General features: G+C 37.5%; 1 protein-coding gene across 2 annotated transcripts in view; it reads right to left on the minus strand.

The window, feature by feature from the left end:
- Window positions 1–24352, minus strand: part of lrba (LPS-responsive vesicle trafficking, beach and anchor containing) — a 295746-nt gene that overhangs the window by 217591 nt on the left and 53803 nt on the right. For both annotated transcript variants that reach the window (XM_072669753.1, XM_072669751.1), the window contains exons 14-21: window positions 23443–23522; window positions 22890–22952; window positions 21598–21695; window positions 18966–19058; window positions 17348–17456; window positions 16256–16337; window positions 11715–11838; window positions 11049–11241 (exon numbers count right to left, since the gene is read on the minus strand). In XM_072669753.1, coding sequence (XP_072525854.1) covers window positions 11049–11241; window positions 11715–11838; window positions 16256–16337; window positions 17348–17456; window positions 18966–19058; window positions 21598–21695; window positions 22890–22952; window positions 23443–23522 — 842 coding nt within the window. The remainder of the gene's footprint in view (window positions 1–11048; window positions 11242–11714; window positions 11839–16255; window positions 16338–17347; window positions 17457–18965; window positions 19059–21597; window positions 21696–22889; window positions 22953–23442; window positions 23523–24352) is intronic.

Here is a 24352-nt window from a genome sequence, read left to right on the forward strand (position 1 = left end):
TGGCTGCAGTTCAGGGGTCATATAAAGAGTCTTCCACATATGCAGAACAGCAGGGGGAGGAGTTCCCACAATGCTAGGAGGGGTTTTGCTAGTTGTCCTAAAATGATTTGAGTGATCAGATTTGAATCTGTTTAAAATTTAGTCTTAAGTGCATTTGTATGTGTGTTTTTATTTGGATAAGCCCTACCAGACGTGATTCTGGTTTTACACAAGCAGCCTGCACATCTCTGCTACAAATGAAAATAAAAACTCCTATAAATAAATAAATAAATAAATGAATAAATAAATAAAAATCCACCTCCTACTGTTACAACTTACTCCAGGCAGAGTTAACTGTAACAGGCTGAGGGGCACAACAATCACTAAAGGTCTGGTAATCCATGCAAACACAGTTAATGAAATATAATTCTATTTAGGCTGGGTTTCAGCCTGTACTACTACAAATGAGTTGAAGGGTCAAACTAGTACAATGCTAAATATTTTCTGTCCTCGACTTGGATTGGTTTACAGCGATGGTGAGAGGAGACAGGGAACAAATATAGCTATTTGATATTTATATTGTAATATTTAAAACCACCAGTGGGCCTACACATGTCTTCTATGCAATAATGATGGTACAATTGTGGCAAATCTTTGTTTGGAGTCCATTTTGCTTCACAACGCCCTGCATGTAACCCTCGGCAGTGAACAGACAGTGATCACGACTGACTATAGCTAGTAGCTTATTTTTAAAGGTAAAAGTTTTACCATAGTAGTAAATGCATGCAACCTGGTATTGTGTTATTGCTAAAAAGGAATTGAACAATGAGAGAGGGCTACTTCAGCATGTCTTAGCATAGCCCTAAACCATTAGCTAGACAGTTGACATTTGGACACAAGTGGGTGTTTCTAAATGGATAACGACCCAAACACATAGCCAATACGGTTATGGAATGGATAAAGCAAGATTACACTAACAACGTGTTATTAGACTTCTGCCACGAAAAGTGGTCAAAATTCCTACTAGATTTCTGACAAAAGCATGTTGATGGCTACTAAAAGTGTCTGTTCAAGATGCATCTTTAAAAGACATTTAACCATATATTAGCTGTGCTGCTGTATGTATATTTGTGACCCTGCATGTATACATTTGAGCCTGTGTTGATTTCAGAAAATTCTCAAAAAACCTGAGCACTACTTTTTTTTTTACTATTCAAAATATGTGTTGTTCGTTGTTGATGTACACTCATCTGGCCCCTAATTCATGTCTATGAAGAGTGTCTTAAAACTTCTGAAGTTTCTATTTCTAAATACTTTTAATACTCTCTTTCTATTTGTATTGTATCTATTGTCTAAGTCTTTAATCCATAGCTCTCTCACTCAGTTAGGATGTTCCTCGCCTCGGAACTGAAAATGCTGAGTGGGTGTAAAGCTGAAGGACGCTCAGTCCTTCACAGGTTTGATCACTTCCTGTTGGAAGTTGTCCTGCACCTAGCACGCTCATTTGTGTGCAGCGCTGCAACAGGGGGCACCTTGGGAAGGTGGTGGTGTCAGCATGACCACCTGCAGAAACATCTGTCTGGTCGCTACCAGAGCAAAGCAGCAAACCCACACACACGTACACTCACAAAAGTGACCAAGAGTACAGGATCTTCTTTTACTATTTCAATCAAGATTTACATTTACATTTATGGCATTTAGCTGACGCTCTTATCCAGAGCGACTTACAAGGTCACTCGTATTAAAGAGGTGGGCCAATGTAGTGTTAGGAGTCTTACCCAAGGACTCTTATTGGTGTAGCGCAGCATAGTCACCCAGACCGGGAATCGAACCCCAGTCTCCCACATGCTGTTGTTGTAACTCAATGGCAGGTGGTGGTGTTATCTGTTGTGCCACACCAACCACTGATCATTAGATCATGTCGATAAGAAGCAAATGGGAAAAGTATATACATACACATGCACATGTTCTATTACACACTACACCAATAAGTGATCAAATAAGGGTTTTACTCAAATGCATTTTAAACAAAATGAGAGTAATAACAAGTGGTAGCGGTATGCCCTCACACTGCTGTCATTGGTACACCCAAAACTGAACACTTACATTTACTCTCAATGTCATTACAAATAAAAATGGACTCACTAAACATACTCAAAACTCCATCAACAAGACATGTTCACTTAATTGAGAACCATAACTGAGGAGCTCTTTTAGAATTTTAACACTCGAACCGAAAAAAAACCTCTTCTAAATGAACACGGGTCAAAAACCAATTGAACCAAAAAACAATCAATATTATGACATTTCTTTTACTGTGTTTCAGACTCAACATAAAGTTTTCCTTAGCGCAAAATGAAAAGGCAGTGAATTGTGTTTCTTCTCCACCGGATGTATAAAGCCTAATAAAATAAAACCGTACACACACACAGGTTGTGGCATTGTCCTATGTGAATCAGTAATCGGCTCCAAAGTACAGCTGTGAAACGGTCCATAATAATTTACCAGAGGTTGCTCTAAACAAAACAACACTGGGACCTAACAGCGTTCGAGTGCAGTGATGCATTGGGTCGCATACCCTTCAGCACGTCCCCACCGGAAATGAAGAGTCACAACAGAAGCGTTTAGAAATCAACCAAAAGTTTCAGCTTTCGACTGCATTTTATCTTCAATAAAATCTTTTGTAAGATCAAAGATTTTTGTAAGATTTTACGTTGTGTAATACATTTAAAGCAGCATTATTATTATAGCGAGAATTGGTATTTCTTGCTCCTTGGCTTATTTTACAGTTAGGAAGTAGAATTTGCGCTTTGAGCCACATGTGAAGAACACATTTTTCAGGTTCTATTTTCTATTCTAAGTTGCTCTGGATAAGAGCGTCTGCTAAATGCTGTAAATGTAAATGTAGAGTAAAATTACAGGGCTCATGTATGCAGCGTTATGCATTTGCCCACTTCTCAAGAGTTACAAAGTACAATTTCTGGCGTGCTGAGCCCAGAGTAGAAACAATAGACACTATTCTCCTTACTACAGGTCAGTGGAGCACCAACATGATTCTGAAGCTGTTCTGATTCTGAAGCTGTTATTTTAAGGTAAAAATTCTACATGATGTTGCTTTAAATGTATGTAGTAGTTGTGAAATCTGTAGTTCACAACAGTTGACATTGCTGACTGAAACTTGTAGCAGTAATTAAGGTTAATATAAAGGCTCTTGTCTCTATCTCATGAATTTGGCTCCTGTCACCATGTTTTTGGTGAAAAGCAGCTGGATTAACAACAGAATCTGATAAGGTGGACCATCAACCCTATGTGAAACATCAAGAATAGAAACAGGGTGCCTCTTACAAATGCTGTGTGCCACTGCTGTGTGCAAATTCCCCATTTACTTCCTGTACTGCACAGCATGGGGAAAATCGATCCGCTGACTAAAATAATGTTATTACCACTGAGAGGGATTCTGGATTCCAAACCATTTCAGTTGGGCCATTCATTAGTGCACGCACACACACACACACACACACACACACACACACACACACACACACACACACACACACACACAGATAATATAAATAAATATATTAAAATAATTTGTTTGTAGTTTCTGCTCATTATTCACAGACAATATGATGCATTATACAGATAAAACTTTCCATGTGGTTATGAATATTTAAGAAATGCATGTGCTGTTGGAAAAAAGTGGAGTGTGTTACTGAAAAGGACGCTTCACTTGAAAAAGACCAATACAAGTAATCTGTGATTAGCCAAGGTCATTAAAATGTATCCTGTCGAAGAACGAGCAGTGACTGGTTGTGAGTGTACAATAAAATGCATATTTGAATTAACGTCCTGATGGAGACATACATTTATGTACATTACATGGTCAAATGTTGGAAGAAACCCTGCTCATTACATGTTTCTTCTAAAATCAAGTTTTGTTTTTAGTCTGTCCTTTTGCAGCTAGATTGCTGAGCAGTGTTGTGACGATTTGATAGTACCGAGCCACAGGTCAGGTACTTGTGTGTTTAAAAAACATAGTTCAGGCACTTTAACTCATTCCAAAGATCTTGGATGAAGCTTCATAACTCCAGAGAATGCAGTTCCACTGTACCTCTCTAGCTCATTCTCTGAACTGGGCATGGTGACCTGAAGCTCATGTGGAGCTGCTCCAAAGCATCCTGTTCTACTGGTCAATACTTTTTGAGCTGTGTACATCTAAATACCTTTGTCAGCATGGGGTGCATCTTAAAGAATCTGAAGAGTATAAAGAAGATAAAATTAGGGGCAATCATGAGGCTACAAAAAATATATATATAAAAAAAAAAGTTAATAAAAACTATAGGAAATAAAACAGACTGCACTGGCATTCTCAATAACAACGGAAGCCTGAAAGACCACAGAAACAGCATTTAGCCAAAAAAGCCAAAAACGTCAAAAACACTCCAGATGAGGTAGGCGAAGTCGAAGTCTACATCAGAAGACAACTTCATGAATGGAAATGCAGGGGTGTTTAACTTAAGATGCAAACCTCTGGTAACACTCAGAGATCAAATACTGCCCAGATTCTTGGTAAAGATGAAACCAAGATTAAATTGGGTATTGGAAAGAAAAGAAAGGGGTCATACCTCTGTCAAACATGGTGGAGGCACTGGTATATTATGAGCATGTGTGATTGTCAGAAGAACTGGGTCTCTGGTGTTTATTAATGATATAACCATTGAAAGTTACTGATAATAAAACTGATGAATAATGACTGAAAACATACCGCAAAAGCAATGCAAGGACAAAGACAAGCTGCCAGTCAGCCTGCTAACTTCAACCCAACTAAGCAGTTTTTCACTTATTGAAGACAAACCAAAGAAAGACCCACAAAGACGCAGCAACAGCAAGACAGATGTAGTGAAGGCCTGGAAAAACTTTTGGGGATAATCAATAGGTTACAGACTTTGGGATTTACATCCAAGAATTCAAAAATAATCCTTTATTAATAATTATATTCATATCTATGTCTGTTTGTCCAATTACTTTTGAGGCTGTGAAAATGAAGAGATTGTGTATTTGAATTATGTAATTTCTAAAACTATAAATGCCTTAAACATTTTGGCTTTAGCTGAAAGTACACTTTCCCCACAAATTTTATTGCTTCATTTCAAATTTATTGTGGTGATGTACAGAAGCAAAATAAAAAATAATGTGCACTTTTTAATCTCTGAAACTGCTCAGAGCCACCAGTGGGTCCAGGTATGACTGCACAATATTGTACAAAACTGACATTGCGCTATTTTGTTGTTCTGCAATATAAATTGCGATATTAAAAAATATAGAACTTTACTGCAGATTTCACCAAAAGTTGATGTTCCAGCATGTCATGATATAAGTAATGCACTCCGGGTATGCAAGTAACATAAACAATATTGAGCAGCTATAATCTGTCTCTGGTAGATATGTCATGAAAAGTAAAAAAAGGAATGAAAAAAAATAAAACTTAGGAATAACTGTGTGCATTGCTCTGCATGAAGTTTCCAATTAGTCCCGGATCATAAGGTGTTAAAGCCTGTGTTGTTTATTTGTTTCGTATTCTAAAATATTTGAAGAAATATACAGACACTGTACACACCCCCACAGTCTACATCACAGAAACAAGCATACATTTGTTCACAATTATGCAGACACATACTGCGTGCCATTCTTCAACACACACACACACACACACACACACACACACACACACACACACACACACACACACACACAGTCTTTCTTTCTCTCTACTTTCTCAATACTCTCTAACACCCTTTTTTTAAAGCCCTCCTTCTTTCCCTCTCTCTCTCTACCCTTTTTTCCTCGTCTTCCTCTCCTTTTCTTGTTCTCTCTCTATGTCTCCCTCTTTCTACTCTCTTACCCTCTCTTCTAATCTCTATACCTCTTTTTCCCTTTCTCTCCCTCTCCATCCCTCTTCCATGTTCCCTTCCTCTCTCTCTCTCTCTCTATGGCCCTCTCTCTCCCTTTCACTTTCTCTCTCCCTCCAACCCACACACACACACTACCATTTTCACACTTTCACCCTCATTCTGTGTCCCTCTCTCTCTCTGTCTCTCACACACACACACACGCACACACACACACACACTAATACACACACACACACACACACACACACTAATACACACACACACACACAGCCCCCGCAGCTGTGAAAGGGAGCGCTACAGTGACAAACAGCTCTCCTGCTCTGAACTTGGCAGGAAATCTATCACGCCGGACAATAAAATTGCAATTGAGTTTCTTTAGCTTTTTTTTTTTTTTTTTTTTTAGCAGATGCATGTATCTCACAGGCTTGGCTCTGCCGCCCCTTAACAATTTACACACAACGGGACCCCCGTTTCTGCTTTTCTTTATATAAAAAAAAACAACAATGTTTTTAGATTACACCAGGGCCGCACGAACACAAGTAGCATTAATCTTCTACAATTACAGAGAAAAAAGCAATTACACACTCAGACCCACTCAAACACGAGGCATCGACTGAAGCACAGCGAGTTACAGAGCGGAAGAGCACGGCTGGGTACGGCAGAGCCCCTTTCACACTCAGTCAGCGGAATGTCCCGTCAATAATTTCCCCAATTTTCTCAACTTTTGCTGTCAGCGCTGGAATAAATTGGATGATTATTTGTGTGAGAAACACGAGCACTGAACACTCGCGGTTTACACCTAGGCATCAGAGGTCAACTCCAACAAAACCTCAACTTGCAGAGAACACTGAGAAACATTTGCATGTGTTTAAAACACCCAGAACGATCAGGTCAGAGACTGGCTTTTTCTTCTCCGGCTTTTTACTTGAGTGTTCAATTCCACCTTAAAGGGGCACCTGAACGTAACGGCTATGCCATTTCAGTCGGAATGGAAAACCTGAATAAGAAGCAGGCGAATAACGAGTCAACTTAAGCCTGTGACGGCTCCTACTGCAGACACCACAGATGTCTGTGCTTTAGATCATTCCAAAAAAGCAGAAATTAAATAAAATAGTGAAGATTTGTTTTATCTAATGTTTTCTTAAGTCACATTTTGTCATCAAAGAGTCAAAATAAACTTATTTTACTTATTATTTAATTATTTTTTTGTTGCCAAAATAAAAAAAATAACAAACATTTTTATTTATTGTTTTCAACAAGTAATGCGGAAAGTTACCTGGTTGCAGCTCATGTTTAGGCATTGCGGTCTTGCACAGTATGTACCGGTGAAGTCTGTTAAATGTTTTTGCTGTAAAAATGTAACTTCAACTGCATAAACAAAAGCTTCACAGAGTCCTTCTGCTTCGCTGGCCGTGCTGTGCTGCATTTGTGCAGATTTTACCGCTTAATTTTACAATCATGTACGAAATACATTCCCACAATGTTTTTAACCTCTAATTAAACACTTGTTGAACTATAACCCTGCATAAGAGCTCCACTCTGATGGCTGTAATCTAAACTTCACTGGGTTTCCTCCAAATGTATCGGCTTCTGTTCACACAGGACTTTCATGAAGAAAGAAAATTACATGTATCTAAAACAATCATGTTGTATGTTGTATGTTGTATTACGTTGAATTTTAATCAAGAGTTGAGTTGCTAGTCATGAATGGTTAAAATGGGATGTTTAAACTGGATTAAAAAGAGTACATATTTATACACCACACTGTAACTGCTTCTAGAGTCGGTCTTCAGTAAGATGCATCTGAAGGGTAGAGTTCCCATAGGAGTTCCCTGCTAAGACAACAGGGGAGTGTGTGTGTGTGTGTGTGTGTGTGTGGGGGGGGGGTGATACGAGCAACACTCTGTTATTGACATTGCCCAATTCTAACACAATACATTTTATGATGATTATTATTATTGTTGTTAGTATTATTATGTTTGTATGTCTTTTATTTTACGTTCTGTACATCCTTAACACGATATTCTAAGTGTATTCTAAGTGTTACTTAATTGATGTTAAATGGTTCTCTTCTGTTTCACCAAAAAAGGAACCCATATTCTGTACAATTATTGATGAGAATGTGATACTTGCTTATGAATATATGCTTTACATTTTTTTTTATCTAATTTTGTATTTACTTTTTGTAAATATCTGTTATTTTATTACTGCTGTTTTTATTATTACTTGTGCCACTACCATGATACACACTGTGTATTTCTTGTAGGTGTGGGAATATTATTTTATATATTATAATAATTATACTTGCTTGGTTGTTTTGTATGTATAATAGCTACAGCTTTGTTACAGGGATTTGTTCCATTCCTGTCTCATCACATCACAATCATCTAATCCTTTAGTGTACGGTTTCCTTGAGGAGCATTTGTTCATAAATTATTCAAACAGACTATTTTCTTTCAAACACACTGCTGGGAAAAAAACAGTCTGGCTACTTGAGCCTTCAGCATTAAAATAAATAAATAAATAAAATACCAGCAGGAAATAGAAGAACAGCTGGAAAAAAATGCAACCAGGAAAGTCAAAGCGTATCAGAAAATAATCTGTATAAATAACGTACTGTTGGATGTTTGATACAGGATTGCTGTACATATTATCTGCATTAAATGTTTTGCAGTAATTGATAGCATTACTACTGGTTATTAGTTCCACCTTCTGATAATCCATCTCACTTTAATATGGTTTATTAGACTCCAAACAAAGCTGTAATCGCATTCAAGGTGTTAAATCGGCAAGCAGCGCTGCAGCGTCTCGCTCACACCACAGTCCAACACCTCTGAATCTAAAGCACACCTGTGCCCCCTAGCGGCCACAGCGGAAATGAATACTGAAAACTACAATCCACAAACACAGACCAGGCATCTGGGGAATAGCGTATTGCACACTATCTACAACCAAAAACCAACTGGTACCCAAGTGCCCACAGTCTGACACCAACCGAATTACTCCACCGCGCCTGCAGCAGCGCTGGGTAATACAATATTAACACTGCATCCTAAAATAGAAAAAATCAGAAACAAGAAGCACTGAAGGTTTATTTTCCATCTTCTGCGCTCAGAAAGCTTCTCAGTACAGCAAAATAAACAACAGGCAGAGATCTGAATCCGTTCTGTGGTGCTGTATAAGGAATAGATTACAGAAAGAACAGAAAACAACTGCTTTGCACTGGGCTGCATTAATCATACATTAAACCGAGAAAAATACTTATAGGTGTTGAGTTCAGATCAAATGTGTGATAATGAGGACTGTATGCTAAGAATGATCAGATTTAATATTATTACAGCACTGTAACTGCAGGGGTATGTTACATGAACGGTTATGGAAATCAAGTTTGATGTGTGGAAAACTCTGACATCTGTTATATCAAGAATAACAGTAGTCAGTAGTATCATTAGCTTATCATTAGATGTATACAGTACATATAGGTATTGACGCTGTCATGCAAAAATTCTTCATTTGTGTCATTTTTCCACTTTTTGTCATAATCTGAATCTACTGCGCTCTATTAGCTCCCTTCTGACACACAGCGCTTGGACCCCGATGATCACCACTTGTGATGGAATTTAAAAGCAGATGCTTAACTCTAAACACTCCCTAGAATTTAACTTCAGTCAAAGTTGAACCCTACATCAATTTCAGTCAACAGAATATGTGATGTTGGGTCTTGCTAACAGTATTAAGTGAAATGCATATTTTTTTCACCTGACATTAGAAACCTATGGAAAAAAAGGAAGTATAACATGAGAAAATCAATCAAAATCATACTAACAACTAACCAGCACAAACTCTTGCTTTCTTCATGTTTCAACAATGTTATCTTTCTAGCTCTCTAGACTGTCCCATGAAAATGAATCCATGGATTAAATAAACTATGGACATAAACTGCTACTGTGCTGTGTTTAGGGGAGAGTGTAGAGATTCTCCCTCAGAAATTCTCGTCTGGCAGGAAATGGTAATTTCACTCAGTAGTGCAGGAAATTGGGAAATGTGGTCTGCATATTGACTTGTGTTTAGTAGTATCTAAGCTTAGAGGTATCTTTGAATCTTAGTCTATTTAAACTAGCACTATTCAAAAAAGCACTTTTGTACATCGCTCTGGATAAGAGCATCTGCTAAATGCCGTAAATGTAAATGTGTATGTAAATTATATAAAAATATATATAAAATTGCTTTTACATTTCAGATCATTGAACTTTGTTCAAAACTAAAAAGAAGCACATGTAATATTACATTATATTATGTATATGTATATATTATAATCAGTTGCATCAATCTGAAGATGCAGCTTTAACTGAATAAATTTCGTAATATTTGGCTGAATTCGACTCAACAGATGTACTAATGCATGTTTACACCACAGTTCCAACCTTGCGGTGTAATTGGCTCAGAGAGATTCTATGAGTGCCAATATCTCTCAATAACAGCACTCTGAGCTCTGCAAGTGTCTGTCCACTTTTTTTGCCTGTAACTTAACAACAGCTAGAAGCCAGTGAAACAGCCCAGTTTAAAATGGCACGTAATAAGGCTTACACCCCGAATAACAGCATGACTTAACAGCAAGTGACAAGAGCACTGAAAAAATTACAAACAACGAAGCTGTCTCACCAGTCCCTAAGGAAGCTGCAGAGTGCCGTTTCAAAAAGGAACCAGTATGTTTGTGAAGTTCCACTCCAGAAAAAAACACTGCTGTGAAGGCTGCTACCATTTATCGGTTAAATACTGTTAAACTAGTCCAAACCGGATAAGCAGGAATTAATCTCTATGACTGTGAAGAAGGAGTTAAGTCAGAATTTCTTTGCAGCAGCGCTTGCAAATAGATCGACTTTCAGTTCTTCTAAATGATCAGATCTAATAATGAATATCATCAATCGGACTGTGTAGTAATCGCAGCAATACATTCCAAGTTGTGCTGGTGCCAATAACTACAACACAATAGTGGCAGTATTTGATGGTATGTCCTGACTTTGAGAATATTATCGTACAATTAATACCAATAGTTCTTACATGTGCAGCACAGTGCACATGGTTTAGAGTCCATTTTCGGAAGTGTGTCTATATATAAATGTGTATATCTGTGTGCGTGTGAGTGTGTGTCCTGACCTTGGAGTGTGTGATGGAGAGCGTGTCGACCCACACGCGCCAGCCGCCCCACTCGTACTTGATGGCGTGATAGAGAAGGATCCGGAAGACGGCGTAAACCATCTCGGTAATCTTCTGCTCCTCGCTGCTCTTCGGGTTTATAAAACACAGAGACAGCATCCACTCCTGCCATACAGAACACTGCAGCAGACTCCTGCAGAGACAGACACACACACACTATTAATACTGTACATGTCAAACACACACGCAATTACAGTATTCAGTCTTGCCATAGCAAGCACTGTAGAGTGCTAGAGACACTCACATGAATGTGTGTGTGTTATGCCCGTATGTTTGTATTTTAGGAGAAATACAGAGTTATTAAATGGAAAACAATGTAATGGAATTACATTTTCTGTCAAATTATCTGTCTTTTAAATTGATTCCCAATTTTTTAGAACTTCATTCTTGCTGTAGTAATGCAGGCTGACGCCCAGCAGCACGCAAACTACAATCACAAAGGAGCTGAATCACAGACTGTCTATATGATATCTACAATATATAGTTATTGGCTGGAACACGCAGCCATTGTTGCTTTCAATGGAAATGCTTTTCAACTGCAGGTGTGTATATGTTCCAGTGTGTGTGTGTGTGTGTGTGTGTGTGTGTGTGTGTGTGTGTGTGTACCTCCTGTTCTCTCTGCTGTTGTTGAACAGTTTGATCATGTCTGAGAGGAAAACCCGTCGCACCTCTATGCTCTCAGGCCCAGCTGGAGCGTTCTTCAGTAGAGCCGCGATCACCTTTAGGATCTCTAAAACACACAGAGACACACACCACTGTTTCATATAGAATCTACATAAGAAAGTATATTAGTGTTACTTTTACGTGCTGCCTGAATTAGCGCTGCAGCTTCCTTTAATATAAAACAAGTATGTAAAGAAACGAACATCAGAAATCACGTCTTGACTTAATTTAGGGGTAAGAACATATTTTTTAGGCTAAATTCTTTTATCGCTTTAACCCCTTCTGCTCTGTGACTTTTATTACACCCTAAGGATTAGTAATCAGTAAATATATGCAAAGCAATGCAGACTGTTGTTCCTAAATTCCACCAGTCGGGAAGAAAAGCCAGGAACCATCAGTGGTTTCATGGAGTAAGAGGTTAATACACATACAAATTAAATTAACTTGAAATAGAATGAAACGCAATAAACGTGAATGAACTAAATACAGTCAATATAATAAAATATGCCAAACGTTTATACTATTTAACAACCTTAATATACCTTTGTTTATACATTGTTCATATATTGCTAATTGGGTTGTTTAGTTGAGGTTATTTAATTTAGTTAGACTTATTTATGTATCATACTTGGGTTTGACTCCTAACAATGCCTTAAAACGTTTCAATTTTATTCTTCCCTAATTAAACAGACTTTTGCTATTGTGTTTAATTAGTAAGTTTTATTCACTTTGTTAATTTATTTATTTTGACATGGGATTGCATTTGTGGGTAAAATGTTAAACATTTTGGTTTCGAGGGAAACCTTCATAAAAATGAACAACCTCATAATAACACAGAAAAAAATGGGATCCAGATTTTCATTTTTATTGATAAACACATAGTCCATAAAGAAAACTATTTCTCTTCCTCTCATCGCCGACCTCCTTCCAAAGATAATAAAACACCTATGCTTAGGAGGTGGAAAAATAATATAAAAAAAAAAAAAGAGAGAAAAATCCCAGCTGAGCTACATCAGAAGGTCAGGACTGACTGTAGAGCCAAAGGCGAAGCTTCCAGGAACGGCTCTTTAGCTTAACCTAAAGAGACTGCCTGTTTAGATGAATTATCTAGACAGCGTCAATAGCCATTTGGTTGAATGGAAAGGCTTAAATTTCAGTCGTCCCTGAGAGTCCGGAGCCGTCTGCATGTGTAAGCGATGCCCTCTCTGTCGTTCCAGTAGAGATTGTGTTGTTTCTACGCCTTACTCACTCAAATTAGAGTCACTGAACCTTACCAGTAGAAAATTACCTTCGCATACATACTCGGGGATTCTTTCCACCACTCACCATTTGGTCCTGGTTTGTCCCAGAGTTTTAGCGTAAGGAAAAACTCCCGCTTCCACGGATTGTTTTTGATTTGGTCTGACGTTGCTAAAGACTGCAATCAGGGCCATTTCGAGGCTTCAACACAGATCAAATCAGGGAGATGTGGAGGAAAAGAGAAACAGAGCCGTGTGCTCTTTTAACTGGCCTCATTAAGGCCTGACCTCGGATCAGCGCTGTAGACGCTTTTTAGCAACAGAGCTGATCTCATATCAGCTCACACAGAGAGCTTAACCTACAGCCTGTTGGAGTGTGTGTGTGTGGGGGGGGGTGGATTGGGTTGTGTGGGTGTGTGCGTCTGTCCAAAGATGAAGGGAGATAAAATCAGAAACTTTTGTTGTGACATCACTGATTCAGAAAGGAAATGCTAATGCGGGGCCTGCGATTCATCAGGACATCAGTGACTTTTTTTTTCTTTTTCCTTTTGAAATACATGTATGTACAGTTGTATGCAAAAGTTTAGGCACCCCTGCTCAAAAGACATGTGTTGTTAATAAATAAGTGAACAAAGCCTCTATAGGAAACCTAAATATGGCATTTTCTGCACATTCTAGACATATGTCTATTTCTGTACTGAATTAAACATACTGGGAAAAGAAAAATGTAAACATGTGATATGGCTTATATATTACAACCCTTACATAAAAGTTTTGTTTCCAATATGTAGTATGAAGTAAATAAACAGTAGTTGTGTATTTTTATTTCAGATCATTTTAAAATGCATAAAACGAAAAAAATGGTTTTGATGAGTGTATATAAACACAGTACTCTGTAGAAGTCTCAAGTAGTTAAGAAAAATGGTTTAAAACTGTATATCAACAGGGAGCATGTTTTTTCCCCAATGATAACCCGGCCTAACACTAGACTACAAGTCCAAATGAAGTTAGTAGTCAGAAAACAAACAGCTTTTCTCACACAATACTGTAAATATAAACATGAATTTGAACATGGGACAAAGTTCACATCCTCTACAGAGAAAAAACTGTTTTATCTGTATTAATACACTAAATTTAGAAAATGAATAGCAACTGTGTTCTAAAACGAAAAAAAAAATCAAGGAAAGAATGTTAAAATAGGATTTGTTCACTTATTTTTACTAAGAAAATCAACAAAATGTGTCATCTGACCAGGGCACTCAAACTTTTGCATTAACATCAATGGTGCCCTTGTTTTAAGGACAAGCCAAACTTGCCTTAAGTAGAGGTTGGAAAAGCAAGAGCAGGGCAGCTATTAGAGAAACTGAGGTCATCAAAATCCCGAAAAATGAATGTAAAGCGCATGCTGAATAGGCGGTTTGAAACTCTATAGCTAGGAGGGGAAGTTCATTACTCGAAAATGTATTTCTCCTCTGCGCAGTGGAGAACATTAAGCAATCTGTAGCTGATTGAAGTAACTGCTCTGATCAAAACAGGCCTGAATGACTATAAAAACAGAAAAAGAGTCCAATAATGAGGTAAAGACATCTGTAAAAAGATTTTAGAGAAAAATGTATGAGGTCACCAAATACTGTACTATATTGATGTTGTTATATATTTTGTACACATATACATACATACAAAGTTGCTAATAAATAATCAGAATAAAATACTCTTTTTATCTTTATACTGGTTTACCTCAACCTCATGGCTTATAATTCACATAAATATCATAAATTACAACCAAGTTACACTGAAAACTAAATTATTTGCCAATGGATAAAATTACATACAGGGTCCATATCAAGGAAAACTAATTTTCTCCTATTATGATGTATCAAAACACTGTAACATGTTCACTTCCCAGTCTATTGATTCTACATAGGGAAAATAACCCTTCAAAAACAGATAATTAAAAAAAAAAAATGTTTTGTATTAACTACATTAACTTGTGCCTGTTTATTCAGCCTAAAGCCAGAAACATATTAGCCCGAGTACGTGAAAGAGAAGGACAACGTAAACACACTGTTCTGAACAAACTCTGCGTGCCTTTTTACATTACTGTGGCACTTAAAACACTCAGCACTCAAGAGGCTGATAAAGGACAAATCAGAGCACTTGTAAAGAGGGCCCACTGTTATTGCAACACCAACAACATCTAAACACGTGGACAGTAGAGGAGCAGTTGTGGATTCCATCGTGGTTGTGCTGGAATGAAGGGGCAAGGATGCATCAGATACCTAGTTGAACAAGTGAATGAGAGACTCAAACTGCAGACCTGCTGCGGGAGCCGACTGGTCTGGTGCTATGGAGACCCTTGTGGCAAACTTAGAACGCAGCCTGCACTTGCACTATGAATTGCTCAGTGACACATTTTTGAATGCAACAATGCATGAAACCATGTCCACATACCTTGAAGTGTTCGTGTTCATATGCTTGCCTGAGGTACATTTCTGGAGAATGGTTGTACTAAAATTTAACTGATTGTTTTTGGTGCATAGACCCTACATAATTGAGTTCAGAGCCAGAATAAAATACAATTTGAAAATATTGTATGATTAAGCAACCATAACCTCATGAGACCCGGACTTTTGCTTGGTGTGCATTTTTAATTTGGGATTAGTTAAAAAATTAAACTTTGGACAGGGAGTGTTTTTTTTTATAAAAAACAACGTCCTCATATGAGACCAAATGGTTAATTAAAAAAATGAAGTATTATGGTGCTGAGAAGCAGAAATGTAATGTCCCCATATGAGAAAGCAGGGTCTAGAGGTAATAATTTTCCTACAACCTCCTGATGGGAAATATTAAATATGAGATACATTTATATATTAGATATACTATAGACTATATTCAGTGTAATTGCACTTGATCTTAGTAACTTGCACTTAATGTAATATAACTTCTAAAAGAGGAGGATGCTAACTAAAGTGAGCGGTTATCTCATTTCATTTCAGTTTATTTTGAGTGTTTGTTTATATTTTATAGTTTGGCTGGTTGTAAAACTGCACTGCAATTCTAATTAAAGTGTAAATGAATGATGATCTAGATTGAATATACAAAATAACAATAAAAAAAATTACCTCAACATTTCTACATGCTGTAGCTGGTTATATGCACGCCACTGATGCAATATAATAAAGTCTGCCAGTTTTAGTCGACTTTGCTATGCGTGTGCATGTTTCAGAAGATAAATTGCACTCTTACGTGGGTTTTGGATCTTCACGGTGGAGTCGGGGTCAGGGTGCTGTTTGTGGATGACTTGCGTGCAGATTTGCTCTGTAAGAATCTTTAAAGAAAGCAAAGAAAGCTCTGGTTAGTGTCTTCCCCTCACTGTTTTAGGATCAGTCTTCTCAAACACGGCTTCAGCCTAATCCTTTATAAACACAGGAACAAAAACACAAGTCTGAAGCAATGTATTTAATAGAAAATAAACTTCAGAGCAGTAGTTTATAACTGTCAAACAAATCTCATGCACACACACACAGCACCATGGATACCTTTTTACTGTTAAAATTGTGGGCTTTTTGTCAAACATTATCTTTTTATTTAAAAAATGCATTTATATCATATAAGCTATCCTAGAAATCCTATTTATTCTATTAAAATGTAATTGAGCACATTTAACTTTTCAAGCATTTACACACTAAACATAATGGAAAAAGTAAAGAATGACACAACTGTGGATAATGCTTTAAACAGAGCCATATTTCAGTAGAAGTGCTGCATTAGCCAAAATATTACATAACTCAGGCTTGCAATCGTGAGAGCAATTTAAATCAAGTTGCATGAAGGAAACTTCAGGATAAAAGAGCCAACAATGTTTTTAAATTCAAAAAACACCTAAATATTTTCAGCATCCCCCTCGAGGAAAGCCAGTATTTTCATGCAACACTTTGTTTACCTAATCAGTCCTTCATAACACTAAAGCAGCTGAGCTGATTCTTACTGTATTCTTCAAACCAGCATGTCTGTAACTTTATTGACCAACAACACATTCTGACTACTGTCTTTGTTTATTTAAAAAATATTCCTTTTCCTGCTAAAACTCATTGAATTATATTACGTATATTAGGTTTTCAGTTTCATTTGTTAATTACTGTTTATAGTTTCTTATTTAAGTTTGTTAGTTTCTTATTGTTTAAATTGATAATTAGTACTTATATTTGTTTATTAACGTTTTAATTCGCTTATTAGCAAATGATTAGTGTTTATTTAGCTCAGAGTCAATTGTTAGAGTGTATATTTGTTCATTAGCGTTTATATTTGCTCATTAGTGCAAAGTAGTTGCAGACTGACCTCAAACAGGACGTTGTACGTGGTCATGGAGAACTGGCTGGAGTGGAGCATCAGACGCTCGGTCAGTAGGGAGAAAAGGCCGTGACTCAGCATGACCTCAGACTTCCTCCTAAAACAAGAAACACAGCCAGTGATATTCTATTCATCCGAACTGCAGAAGTGAGGCTGAACAGAAGCCCAGTTCCGTACTTCATTAATGCTATTTCAGGTAATATGGTAACATACAAAACTGTGGGACCACAAAAATGCATCTTTTGTATGGTTAAGAGTTTTTGAGAGGTGTGGAGGGAGGGCTGCAGGTGATATACAGATTATTGGCACATCGCCACAGTAAAATACACCTTTGGGTTGCTAATAAAGGTTTCATTCAGTTTTTTTTTTTAATTGAGATGTCTGACCATGTAATGTACAGTTTAAAAAACAAACCCATGGACTGGTCTAAAACATCTGAATTATGTGAAAGTGCAACAAGCTCTTCACCTTCACAAATCTCTTTAAAGAAACAAAACTGGTTCTTCTGTTTCATCCCTCAAAGGGGAATTCTATGGCGCAGTGAAGTTATATAGTAGAATTTGCTTAATTAAAAAACATATTGCAGGTCTATAAATGGCAGCATGTGCAAAATTAACTGCAGCATGCTAAATCTAATTCTGCATTGACCACAGGATAATTAAAAGCTAATTATGGCATCTGTCAATGTCAGTGGCTGTAGGTACAAAAGAGCATTTACGCATTTATTATTACACTTTGGACTGATGAACTGCTCACTAAAAGTGGTCCTGCCTTGTGCATGTGTACTGTGTAATGAGAGAGCTCAAGCTTTGCCTCACTACTTTTTCATTAATGTTTTTTTAAGACTACAAAGTGAAAGGAAGCTTTATCAACCAGCAACCACAGACACTACAGTGGGGAAAAATAATGGCAGTCGGTTACAGACTAATACTGCAAGCATCTCACACTGCTTTCCATATTAAGCGAACCAAAATTACACAGTGAGACTAATTCTTTATCAAAACTGCCCTTTAGAGACAGATACTAAAAGTTCAGGAAAAAGGCTTTTAACTGCAGCTCATTTCCAGAGTTCAACAGTCTGCCTTTACACACATACATACGTACATACATACAGTGGTTTTCACTGCAAACAATATGAGCAGTGTTTAGTTTAGTATGTAAAGAATAAGCACAATTAAAGTGTGGCTGAACATTACAGCATTGCGCTACATTACAATCAATTGCATCACAACACTCTTTCCTGAGCATGACTAGTAAGGTCAGTGCTTTTGCTCAGGTTAGCTAGGGCATTCTGTCTGTTACAAAAATACTGATTAAGCAGCGACTGGTGTACTATAGCAGGTGACAACACTACCCTTCCCATGACAGACTGGAATTCGAACAAACACTCCTAACGCTACATTAACCTACTAGTGTGACATAACTCCAACGAAAGACGCTCCGGATAAGCCCTGTATTGTGCATAGTCTTTGTGTATTGTGATGTTTTGTTACATTTCATGCCGTATAATCCACCATCATAATGAAGGCAATTTCTGATGAAATAAGTCACCATCAGAAATGAAACAGCTGTGTGTGTGATTCTCATTGCTCATGACTTAACTTACTTTGGTGGTAAATGCCGTAGAAAGTAGCCCATCACTTTGAGCGCCTGCACTCGAATTCCTTCACTTTTTGATGCCAGCAGCTTGTAGATCACTCTGTAATAAAAAGCAAATAATACATGTTCACAAAAAAAAACTCATATCATAGCTTTTAGATTTTTTTGCACATTTTGCCCGGAATGACCTTCGAAATGAACTTAAGAGTCAAAATATTGTACAGTTGAACACCGAGCACTGGACTGATGCGCTCTGTAATTAGGACCTTCAATATAGATTGTCTTGGTGTAGATGTTTTATGTAATTGTTAGAATATGTTCCTGTGTAAATTCTTTGTTGTAACTCTTGTAAAACTCATGCTGCAGTCATTCTTGGCCAGGTCTCACTTGTAAAAGAGATATGTGATCTCAAAGAGGATTAACCTTTTTAAATAAAGGTTAAATAAAAATAGAAGAAAATACTTTTCACAATTAAACAGACAAGTCAAAATCAGCAACATATGTGCATTTCATGTCAAATACCAGCTGATTCTTTGCTGAATTAAGTATTTTTGTTGTATTCACCAAAAGACATTGACCTATATTTATATACTCACAACTCCCACAGAATTAAATCCTCTAAATCCACTAATAGTAATATTATCTTCTACCTTTGTTAGAAAAAAAAAAGTAAAAGAACTACGATTACTCATGACCCAAACCAAATTAAACCCAACCTCTCACTCTCTTCAGTGAATGGGTGATATAAGTGTGTTTTGACTGGTGCTGTCAGCTCTAAAATGAAAAGAATGCCTACAGTTTTACCGCGCCAGCCCATCCAGACACCCCCCGCCACGCTGCACGTTTAACCCCGTACTCTGTCAGAGTAACCAAAGGGTCTATAAAAACCTCAGGAACCTGAACATATATACACCAGCAGCCAATATGAAAGCCCTATGGAAGTGGACTGTATCGTATGGACCCGTCGGATTCAGCAGACATTTCTGCTAACTCTGAGGCTAACTTGCTAATCTTTGCTGTGACTGTTCCAGAAGCTGAAGCTTTGACGAAACATTAAATCCTCGGACATGGATATTATAGTTGGAAAACTAACAGCAGACGTTTACTGACTAGGCATTTTTGTTTCTCAATCACCAGAGTATAGTTTACATGTAATCCTATGGGAAGTGGCCTCTCGGCTACTTTTTTTCTTTTTTTTATTGCTTTCACAGAGCTCAGTGACATCAAACACTTTTTTGGGGAGACTTTTCTCGGTGTAGTCACTTTCATTTTTACCCGTCTTACCCTATTACACAATGCTAAGAAGCCTTTAGGGGGAAAGCTAGCACATGCTTTCTCCAAGCCATATGAAGCACTGTCACGTCTTTATAAACGACCATCAACAATGATAAGGCTGATGCTTAGGTCGCAGCTTGAAAACTAGTGAAGACACGTGTATTTGAATATATTTTGAAGCAAATGACCACTTACCATGCTTGTATCAGATATCTGTTGATTTTTATCACTGCACAGTTTTTGCTGTTTGGTAAAGACAGTGGTTACCGCCAGTGGGCTGTCTAGCTCATCGTGTCTACAGAGTGCACTCTGATTATATACAACACAGGACCAATTTTTCCACCAGCCCTCCATTTCATACCAATATTTCATCCAACTACGAGGTGACAATGACAAAAGCACTGTTACTGGCACAATATGTAGGAAAATCGGAAGACAAACAAGAACATATAGGAATACGAGAAGCAAATATTAAGCAAATAAAGAAGCAAATGCTTGAAGTCACATGTCACGCCACATGTTTCCAAACTGCCACCAACAATAACAGAGCTAACACTTAGGTCGCAGCTCAAAGAACTAGTAAAAATATCCAATATGTGGGTGCACAGTGATGGGGGTAAAATTGGCCTTGTTAAAGTGAATGTAAGTAACTTGATAAGGAAATCTGGATAGATTTTGAAAGAAAGATCCAAAAAAAAAAAAAAAATTACTATGTTTAATAATGATCTTTTTTTTGTTTGTTTGCCTACCAAGTACATACTCATTGAATACAACACAATAAAACCAAATTTTCTACCAACCCTCCATTTTATACCATTATTTCATCCAGCTGTGAGGCACCATAATAACAGCAACGCTGTCACGGTTACAGTGTGTGTGTTATCCTTATTATCTGAATACATGAAGCAAACATGAAGTAAACAAAGGAGCAATAATGCATTTGTGCTCAGGTATCGCTATTATGCCCCAATAGACATTTCTGACTAGACAGCCAGTAAACAACGACCTGTGTACAGAAACTGCATATGAACAAGTTATAAAAATATATTTTTATTCTTTTTTACTTTTTAGAACTGTTCTTTGTCCTTAAATTAGTCCTTTAACAGTTTACGATTCTACATATAGTCCTCAACTAGTTTGCTTTTGCAAACAGGTGGTCAACCATTTTTTAAATGTAACACTTAAGTCTAATAATAATAATAATATTATTAATAATAAGAAGAAGATCTAAATATTTGGATGCATATCAAGCACTGTGAGCGATATCAACCAGCCCTAGATGAGGCGAGCTTGAAGTTACAACAAATCGACAAGCAGCAGGATTCTGCACTACATAATGTTGCCACGGGCAACTGCCGCCTCACCGGATGCCGTTGCGCTGATCAAAGGCTTGGACCATGGAGCTCGGATGCTCTGACATCAGAGCCACCAGCAGCTGCAGAACATCCATCAGGTTGTCATCCTAGAGTAAACAAAGCAACAAACACAGATCCGGGCTGTTAAAGATGTTAACACAGCGCTTGTACGCTACCAGTGCTACGGTTGAACAGAGCCCTGGACTGATGTGCTCTGTAATTAGGACCTTTAATCAGGGACTGTAAAGTATATTCCCTCAAGACGGTACAGTAAAACAGGTTTACCTCTAATGAAAGGTTATGCGAGTGTGCGCGACTGTATGAAAACAAATAAAAGCTAATTAAGTAACAAAGGCTGCGCTGGAAAAGGCAATCATGGTATAAAAGCAAATACTACATTAGGACTGAGCAGGCAAGAGCATCTGGAACATAAGGACAACTGAATATGTGTATCTGGAGCTCTGAGGCAGGAAAATGGAACGCTGCCTCACAGTTGTTGTATGTGGGTGCCATCTAGTGGAACGGCCGCACAGAACAGGAAGGGCCGATTCCATGGTCATCAATTAGGTCTTTGGTTAAACAGCAAATTGCCAGTGATGCAAATTGCCAGGGATCACCAATCTTATTCAGAAAAGGGCTGATGTGGCTTGCAGATTTTCATTCCAACCAAGCAGAAGTACACCTAACGAACTAATGAACTGTTTGAGACCAAGACACCCATTAATTTCCAGCAATTAAAAATAGTAAGATGATGGAAAATGCCACAGTACTGGTTCTGACTCTAAAGAAAGGGTTCCCAAACTTTTTGAAACACAGGACTCATTCTACTCATGTAGAAGTCATACATTATCATTTAAACGACTACATTTTCTTTCTCTCCAACTGTTGATTTTGCTTCCTCTAAACGTTTTTTGATGTTGTACCACATGCAGCCAACAATTAAAATAACTAATTGTGTGACTTTTCATGATTCATTTAAATTGTGATGGACAACATCATGTCCCACAACTATGTCCCGGCCAAGTATCCTGATTCACTCATGTTAAGGAAGAATAAAGCACTAGAAGTTCAAATTCATCTGACTTTCAGCCTTTTGGTCCACTTTTGCAGATTTTTGAAGAATTGCTGTTGTTTTTCCAACCAACAAATATTAACAAACACAAACATACAATAATGTTGATGTTTTATCAGAAGCATGGCCTAATCCACGTGGACAATAACGGAGTGCTATCTACTGAGCAGGTATATGAGGCTGAGTGTTTTGTCTGATGCAACACCGGTGTGCTGAGGTGTGCTGTTACCTCATGCATCGTGAGCAGATAGTTGAGAATACTCTGCAGCTCATCCTCTTTCACTCCATAATCCTGCAGTTCAGGGGTTAAAACACAATTGTGACAAACATGGTTAAAAGTGTGATATATACAGTAAATGTTGTTGCTGATGTTTTCAAATGTTTGCAGCTCATCTTCATCAATAATATACAGTCTGATGCAAAGGTTTGTTTTCTAAGTGTAAGATTCTAAAGCGCAATTACGGTTTATTTGCCTGTTTATTTAACCAACTGTAAAACAAAAAAAACAATGATGTAAAATGTGGCATATGCAAACGTAATGGCCTCTTTTCAATACAGTAACTTCAGAAAACAATGGAATTGTGCTCTGAAATGTGAAGAAACCTCACACATTTAAGTTGGTTTCCTGTATTGGATTTACACACATATTTAAAGGGGTGGAAAAAAACGTTTGCATAAGACTGTACAATTTAATCTGACTTACTTTTAAAAACATGTTATTCTACTTTTTGTTATTCTAACAATGACTGTCAGAATAACAATGAATATAAAACAAAACACACCTTCATAATCAGCTGTTTGACGAAGAGCAGCAGAAAAGCTCGGAGAGAGTGGATTTCCTTCTGATTGGGCCTCGGACCATCTAAACAAACAAACAAACAAAAACACACCCAGACTATTTATACAAACTCCAGCACTTGAAGGTTTATTGAAGGCGTTAGTTACAGCAAAGTGAAAGTGACTTTATTACAATAGATATTATAGAAGATACTGATGGATGTAGCATTAACAGCCCAAGTGTAAACCTCTTATTGGTATACCATTCTAGTGCAGTGTGTTTGTCCAGGTGAGGTACTGAACCCCAGACTGCCACATGGAGGCCAGAGGGGTTACCCACGACATTTAAGCATAGCTGTCAGAAATGGGTTTTGACTGGCTAATTTGTCCCTTTACTCCTTCATCAGTACACAATATACAATAATTCCTTCGCAAAGTTGGATCTTGGGCAAAGCTGCTACTACAACTTTTAATAAGGGCTATAGATCCCGGAAAATGACAAGAATACTGAATAATAGGTAGGTAAAAACTGTGTAAAACAAATACCCAAAAAAGACTCAAAGAATATTTTGAAGAAGGCTGTTTGACCCTTTCTCTAATTTTCATAAGAATATTAACCCTCTGAAGTTTGAGGCCAGATTTTTTTAAGTCTGTGGTAGTCTGACATGCCTTGATATTCTTACGGATTTCAAAGTGCTACACATGCTTATATTCTGCGCAAACCCTGCAACAACCACGTGAGAGCAGTAAGAATCTAAGAAGTTCAGATGAAGTTTGTTTAAATAAACTCCCAAAACATCCCAAAACCCTATTTCTAAAGGTGCTGAAATACTGTGAAACAACACATTGTAACATTTATGAAGTTTGCTTTTGAGCTCTGAACTTCATAAACATGGGTGTTGATGTGTTCACAGT

The sequence above is a fragment of the Salminus brasiliensis genome, chromosome 24 (assembly GCF_030463535.1).
Source record: "Salminus brasiliensis chromosome 24, fSalBra1.hap2, whole genome shotgun sequence".
Taxonomy (NCBI): domain Eukaryota; kingdom Metazoa; phylum Chordata; class Actinopteri; order Characiformes; family Bryconidae; genus Salminus; species Salminus brasiliensis.